This window comes from Wolffia australiana, chromosome 7 (genome assembly GCF_029677425.1).
Source record: "Wolffia australiana isolate 7733 chromosome 7, ASM2967742v1".
Classification (NCBI taxonomy): domain Eukaryota; kingdom Viridiplantae; phylum Streptophyta; class Magnoliopsida; order Alismatales; family Araceae; genus Wolffia; species Wolffia australiana.
The window spans coordinates 17,839,623-17,847,197 of record NC_135841.1 but is presented as its reverse complement, the minus strand read 5'-3'; the positions used below and the strand labels follow the sequence as shown (position 1 = coordinate 17,847,197).

General features: G+C 38.8%; 1 protein-coding gene across 1 annotated transcript; it reads left to right on the top strand.

Annotated features, from left to right (window-relative positions):
- The first annotated feature begins 4,655 nt into the window (after positions 1-4,655).
- ILR1 (Peptidase M20/M25/M40 family protein) lies at positions 4,656-7,293 on the top strand. Its single transcript, XM_078578290.1, has 5 exons — positions 4,656-5,107; positions 5,864-5,989; positions 6,126-6,440; positions 6,622-6,732; positions 6,823-7,293. The coding sequence occupies exons 1-5, from the start codon at positions 4,751-4,753 to the stop codon at positions 7,183-7,185; spliced, it is 1,272 nt and encodes a 423-aa protein (XP_078434416.1). The 5' UTR covers positions 4,656-4,750; the 3' UTR covers positions 7,186-7,293.
- The last annotated feature ends 282 nt before the right edge of the window (positions 7,294-7,575 follow it).

The window sequence follows — 7,575 nt, the reverse complement described above, 5'->3', positions numbered from 1 at the left end:
AATGAAAATTAAGTCTTACTTAATTTTGATTAATTAAATAATACTATTAAGCATAATTAAGATTTATTAATTGCAAAATTAATTCATCGTTGAATTAATACATTGAAATTGGATAAAATTCTCATTTGTTGCCTCTCTGTGGTTCGACCCCTTGCTTACTCTCTATTCTATATTTAGTGATTAAGGGAAATTATAAATTTTATTGTATAAGTCTAACGCCAAATCAATGACATATTTACGTGCATTTTTAGGCTTATCAACATGGCATAGCGGCTACAGCCTGCCGTGCTAATTTGGCACTCACGGCTATAGCTGCAGCTTGCAGTGTTACCTTTGGCCCTGCGGATGTGTTTGTAGTCTGTGGTACTAATTGGCACACACAGTTGAGGCCTGCGGGCTGCGGTGTTGCTTAGTGGTCATGGCTTCAGCTGTGCAGGGGGCCTAGCTTCCTTGACATTGAATCAAGAAAAACATTCACAAATCATATTTTCTATAATTCCAGTAAACTTTTGTCTTGCCAAGAAAATTCAGACACTACAATTAGTTTAAAATGCTTAGGTTATATTCATTGTCTTAATCATGCATAATTCATGCTAAATTCATGGAAAATAAGAAAATATTTAATACATGAATTAATTAATGTAATGGGAGTTATTCATCATATAAAAATAAATGTATCATAATTCAGTGTTTTAGACTACATATAACCTTTAAAATCATAAAATGCATGCCTGTATTTAGACATTTCACTTAGCTACCCCAAGCTTTATGCTTTCCCTTAACTTTGGAACCCCAAGATATTCACCAGAATGAGCCATCAAAATACAAATACCTAAGACTTTAAGATTCTGATAACAATTTATGAATTCAGTGTGATGAGGTTATCCATGTCGTAACAAAAAATGCACAAATCCACAAGCTAAATACAGTGCAAGGGAGCTAAATCCATTACACAAAATTATGACCCGTCCAGAATTAATTAGGTCAAAACAACTAAATTTAGATTAAACTAGATTTCTGGAAGATGGCATTCATTCAAACATTTTAGTATAACTCTTGCTTGTAATATTTTACATGGAAAATCCAAAAAATCAGGTTAAATAGGAGGCAATACAGAAAATGAAACCATTTCATAAATAGGTGGTCATAATTGTCTTGTATTTATATAAAATTCACAAAAATATTCATTTAGTGTGGGTAGATGCTTCATTTTCTTCAGTGCTAAACTGCAAAAAATAATAAAATCCAATTTTAGAATCAATACTGGTTTTGTACTTAAAACAACACAGTCAGTTGTTTTCCTAATAATGATAACACATCTAATGAATACTCTATAGCTTGACAGTAAATAGATCGTGCCAAAGGCTTCAAATTTTTTCATATGCCTTTTCTATTTGATTTTGTTAACTCCATGTGCGTGACATCAATCCAATCCAGATCAGCCAGCAATTCCTCTAACCATTTTATTATCCCCAAAGGTGATCCTTCCTGTTTCTTGCTTTCTCAAGCTACTTTGCCACCTTGAATTTTTGGTCATGCTCATTGAGGATCCATTATCAAGGTACCATATCTGCTTCACTCAAACATGATAAGTAATTGAGCTAGTTTATCTCAGCTACCCAAGAAACTCAACTCAAGCATATAAGTCTAGATAAATAGAGAGTTTCAAATTCCCATCCGTTCGACTAAAATACCTAAATCATATCTTTACATCCTACACCTCATGGGTTGGTCATACCTGCATGCATTTCTGGAATATTGTCCATTTTGATGTTCGACAGGTCTAGTGCAACTTGTTTACAATCATGCATATTAACTTGTGAGGCTTGTGTGATTGTGGAGGTTAATATACGTGTTTCATCCATATGACTTACTAATCTCAGATAAAGATTTGTATTGGGTAATTTTATCTAACCTAGGAATTTCATTTCATTTTGAACACATAGATTACACCTTATTTCCTTTATTTGATAGATGTTATCTTTTGTTCATCAAGGGAGATCAACAAGCATAATCATTATGCTTAGTATTGTTTAAGTTTATTTTTATATTTTTATATTTACTTAACCTTTTTCAAATATGATTATTTTCCATGTGTGAATCCATGGTTTCCTTCAAAAACCTCAAATTGTGATTACCCGTCAATAGCAAGTTATTCGTTTTCCTAATTGTTTGGTTTATCAGATAAGGTCTAACCTGTGGGCGGTGAATTAAATATAACCATAATTTTAAAAAAGTTTATAACTAATTATAAGTATTGATCTAGTATTTAGATCTAGTTCTAACTAAAAGAAAGGGGTGAATGGTAGAGATGACCCATCAATTTTGGTTTATTTTTATACAAGTTATGGCTTGTCCCTTAAGTCATATCCTGGGGATATGATGACCGAATATTCTATGCCGAGGTCCTTAACCAAGCGTCAGGCCCCCCAAGTCAAAACCAGTTTGGAAGGCACCACAAAAGGATATAAAAATAAATCAAAAGGCTTGCAGTAGTTTTGACCTCCAAAGCCTTCTCTGAGTCTGCCCGAAAAAGACTTCGAGGATACTCTAAGAACTATGCCTCTCCTGGTTCTCCTTTCTTCTTCTTATCTTGATTTTTCTCTTCTTTATTAGATACATATGGACCTCTCCTCACGGTCGCCCCGCCCCCCTTGAAACTTCTCACAGCTCAATACAAAAAAAACAGAGTATATAATGATACTTTTAGTGTATATTCCTCTTTCTTTTGTAATCTATTTTTTCTTCTTCTATCTACCTCGTCTTCACTCTCTTAACTTTCTCAACTTTGTCTTTTCTTATAACTTTTTACCTGCAGGAGAAACAAATCAAACTGTTGATGTTGAATAACGAGCTTGAAGATCGTCCAAGCAGCGGGAGGTTCTGTTCTTCTGTTTCCCAGTGACAAAAATTGTGACATGAGAGAATGGATGTACAAGAAAGAAGATGAGATTGAAGGATTGATGATGTTTCAGGATCAAGACCAATATGACATTTGAGCATAAAGGATTGAGAGAGATAGTAATTGATATGCGATACAGAGACTAGACAGGACAACGGAGGGAGCCGCCTCCCTGGGATGGAGATCTCAATCATTGAACTTGAGACTGAAAGTAAAGCCAACTGTAGTTTTCATTAGAACACCAAAAACAATACAAAGGCGTCACCGATGTAGCAGATGGGGAGGACCAATTCTCCGTTGATTTTACGCTTACATTTGCCTGATCTGTAAGAAAATATTTTCACAAAGTAGGATTGCCGTCGCGGTTCTTCGCGTACGAGAGAAGGCTTTTTTTGGCGAAGTTCATGGGAGAGAATTTTATTTGATGGGCATAAAATAGATATGAAAGAAAGAGTAAAATATAAAAAATGAGAGCGAGAGAACGAGATGCCGAGATAATATAATATTGATTAATAGTGAATAAACAAAGGAAAAAAGAGTTAGAAAGGGAATAAAATAATATAGAGAGACTATAAAGGTGCCTTCGTTTGTCAAACACGCCTCTTGCAGTAAAAAAGAATAAAGTTCTTGATCTCCACGGAAAATAAAATAACAAGGGCAACCGAAGACCTACCGTCATTTACAAGAAGACAACTGCGGTGGCCAACAAAACAAAATACTTCACCCATGTTGAGTAATGTCTTATCGAATTTCTCCTGGTAAATTGTAACTCGTAAGTTTTCTTGTCTGGATTCTGGAAGCCCGTTGCCTTGTATCATTCTGGCCCATCCTTAAATGAAGTGAGAGTTAGTTTGAGGGAAATCGTTATTCATTGATGGACATTCCTGTTGGATCCTAAATGTGGGCTAACTCATCTATCATTGATGTAACTTTGAATAACCATTGATGTACAATGATAGATGAGTTATTCAAAGTTAAAATATCCCACCTAAAGTTATTTTATAAAGTTTAGGATCAAGGAACTATTCATAGTAATATGGGTGCAAATATGTGTAGAAACCGGGTCAGTTACATGGATTCATAGTAATTGGGATTCAAGTAGTACGTGAACCCCTCAATCCCCCATCTGCATTAGAGGAACCAGTCCACTGTAAAGGTCCAGAAGATCCACTTCCATTCATCTTAAAGATGGATTCTGGTATAGGTGCGTTGTGTAAATATTTCATCAATTACTACGACGAAACGAGTAAAAATCTCCCCAGACGTCCGACTAAGATTTCTCAACTGGGACTGCTGCCTCGGCTACACAGCCTGATTCATCGTCATTTATTCGGTGACAATTGTTCGTGAAATCCGAAACGAAAGGCTTAAATATGCTGTCACTTTCATATTGTTGAATACCTCAATCGCGCTGTCCTCCGTCGAGGCTGCGTCAAAACTCAAAAACCGGTCATACGTCGCCTTCTACTTTAACTTCCTGCATTAGAAAACGCGGCAGACGGTCAGCTCCCAATAAATAATCAGCGTTTGCCATCTCCGCAGAGGACGAAAGAAGAAGACTACTCTTTTATCGTAATCGTCATTAATCACGATATAGATGACGACACCGATGAAGATAACTCACAAGTTTATCGCCGTTAACGTCTACTTGTTGTATACGGAGAACGACTCGCGATTGTTCTCTCTCCACTTCATTTATTTTTTTCCTCGTAAATGACAGACTCGTCATCTTCTCAGAACACAAATAAAGATAGCTAAAAATTAAGAGATCCCACCGACATACATGACTATCAAGTCCGATATTCTTTAGGCTCTTCCGGAGATCAGATCTTCCCGTTGTTCAAACCGATGGATGATCCTTCCTTGCAGAGTCTCCTCTTTGCTTTGTTCACCGCGGCAACAATCGCCAGCCTTTGCCAAGCCTCTTCTCAGAGCCATGCTAAGAGCCTTGCACTGCAGCTGCTAGACTATGCGCAACGCCCAGAGTTCCACGGATGGATGACGAGAATAAGGAGGAGGATCCACCAATACCCCGAGCTAGCGTTTGAGGAGTACAAGACCAGCGAGCTCATCAGGAAAGAGCTCGACGATCTTGGGATTGAATATACATGGCCTGTTGCCAGAACAGGTGTCGTGGCTGTTGTTGGACAGGCCTATGGACCCGAGCTCGCCCTCAGGGCAGATATGGACGCTCTCCCTCTGCAGGTGATTTCTCCCTCCATCTCCATCGCTGTCGTATTTAAACTCACCGGCACTGGTCTCTTTGAAGCCTCATAGAACATTTAAAAACTCTAAAGAATTTATTCTCGGAAGATATGAAGCTCAATGATCACTGTTCTCTCCGTTCGAACGGTGCGGGTCCTTTAAGGTTTTCCTGCGTCTGTTATGACTCATCAGTTCTTGACTTTTATGAACACTGTTGAGTTCGAATTTCCCAATGGACAATGATTTGTATTATTTTTTAGATTATGAGCTATCAATTAATATCCTAAAAAATTACACACTCATAAAAATTTTGGGTTGACATCTCATCCTGTTTGGAGTCGAATGTAGAGTCTATCCCAAATATTATGATGGGATAATTTAGGTTGTACTAAAGATGATAAGGTTGCCATATAAGGAGCCGGTCCTTGAGTCACAAGTCAAGATTATCATGGTTCCCAGCATCGAGGTGATCTTAGACTTGCTGACTCAAAAGAATAGGTCTCAAGGTGGAGTTTGTCGTCTACGAGGATAAATTCATCTACGAAGATTAGGTCTTAAGGACGTGGACTTTCTCCTCTATGAAACTTGCGATAATTTCAGATATGCGTTCTTAACTCAAATGTTTTCCGTTCTTACATCCATATTCTGGGTTTCTCAAAATTGATATCAAGCTTAAGAATTCAGTACAAAAATATTCTTAAAGTTTCATTCACAATGGACATCAAATTTTATCAACTTACGCTCATCTACGCTCAGGAAAAGATTGACCTGGAGTACAAGAGCAAGCACAACGGGAAGATGCATGCTTGCGGCCACGACGCACACGTAACGATGCTTCTAGGCGCCGCCAAATTGCTTCAGACCCGGAAGGATGAACTAAAGGTGTGCGCTTCCCCTAAGTACATGTCACGAGAAAACTTAGATCAGTCGTTCATTTTCCACGAAAGACTTTCATATCGGAGCAGGGACAAATATGCATTCTTTGTTCACTGATGACTTTACGTGTTTTCGGCAAAAGGGCAGAGTGAAGCTCGTTTTCCAGCCAGCAGAGGAAGGTTTCGGAGGCGCTTTCCATGTTCTGAAGGAAAGCGTTTTGGATAAAACGAAAGCTATTTTCGGTCTGCACGTTTTCCCCCAGCTGCCGTCGGGCTTTCTATCCGCAAGGTCGGGCGTGTGTCTGGCCGCGTCTGGCCGATTCGTTGCTGAAATCAAAGAAGGAGACAACGATAACGCGTCGCCACATAGAAGCTGTGACACTGTCGTGGCAGCGTCGTTTGTAGTTCTTGCGCTCCAGAGTATAGTCTCCCGGGAGTTTGATCCAGTCCAATCTAGCGTACGTGCTCCCAGTTTCCGTTTCTAAATTCTTCGGGTTACCTAGAATACGCTTAAACCGGTATCTCTTATTTTTACAAAGATCTTTAAAAACAATGGGCGACATCATTTTTTATTTATCTTAATAATTTCCATATCTGTATTTTACAAACGATACTTATGTTATTTTCTCGTGATTTAAGGTGATCTCTGTTGGATTCATCAAAGGTGGAGCCGGAGCTATCACCATAGGCGGCATTTTTAGGAGTTTGACAGATGATGGGCTATCCTTCCTAAAGACAAGGATTAAAGACGTGAGAGAGACTTCCTAAATGAATCATCATACCCTTATTTTGAGCGTGTAAAATATACTTAATTCATCCTTCCCCGCATCCTCGCTTCAGGTCACAAAGACGCAGTCTTCAGTGCACCGGTGCAGGGCAGCGGTCAGTTTCATGGAGACGGAGAGGATGTCCTACCCTGCAACGGTGAACGACCCTAGCTTCTATGAATTCGCAAGGGGGGTGGGCGAGGAGCTCGTTGGAAAGGACAAGCTCAACGTCCCTGACGTTGTCATGGCGGCGGACGACTTTGGGTTTTACTCTCAGATTATGCCTAGCGTGATGTTCATGATTGGTACAAAGAATACGACTCTGGGCGCCGTCCATCCTCTCCACTCTCCTTATTTCTTTGTGGATGACACTGTTCTTCCGATAGGAGCGGCCTTCCATGCCGCTGTTGCCATCTCTTACCTAGAATCTCTGTAGCTTATGCTCTGTACGTTTCTTATCAACTCATCCGAACATGACACTAGAAAACAATCGACATGTTCTCATCTGAATATCACTGGTTCATGTATTTATTGTGTGCCGAAACTTCTTACAGTATGGGTTCGCCCATCAGCTTTTGGAAATTTGCCTTTTACCTTGGCTGGTCCTTTTTAATAGATCCGTTGTCTCATAGATGTTTCATGTTTGAACTACGTCGAGCTTTCTATGTTCGATTTCTCCGATAAGCGTGGTTAGTATATCTTTTTTTCAGTATAAAAAATTACTTTGATAAATATTAAACTTTGTGATTGTATTTTACCTGTTATAATAACTTTTACAATAGCCTTGAGTCAATTCATTTTATTTGTCGAGATGTGTTATTCCATA

What these genes read in the sequence shown, in the direction of transcription:
- ILR1 (XM_078578290.1), top strand. Translation starts at nt 4,751, where the DNA reads ATGGATGATCCTTCCTTGCAGAGTCTCCTCTTTGCTTTGTTCACCGCG. An exon ending in CCCGGAAGGATGAACTAAAG is followed by an intron (nt 5,990 to 6,125) that starts GTGTGCGCTTCC and finishes TTTCGGCAAAAG; the next exon opens with GGCAGAGTGAAGCTCGTTTT. An exon ending in TAAAGACAAGGATTAAAGAC is followed by an intron (nt 6,733 to 6,822) that starts GTGAGAGAGACT and finishes TCCTCGCTTCAG; the next exon opens with GTCACAAAGACGCAGTCTTC.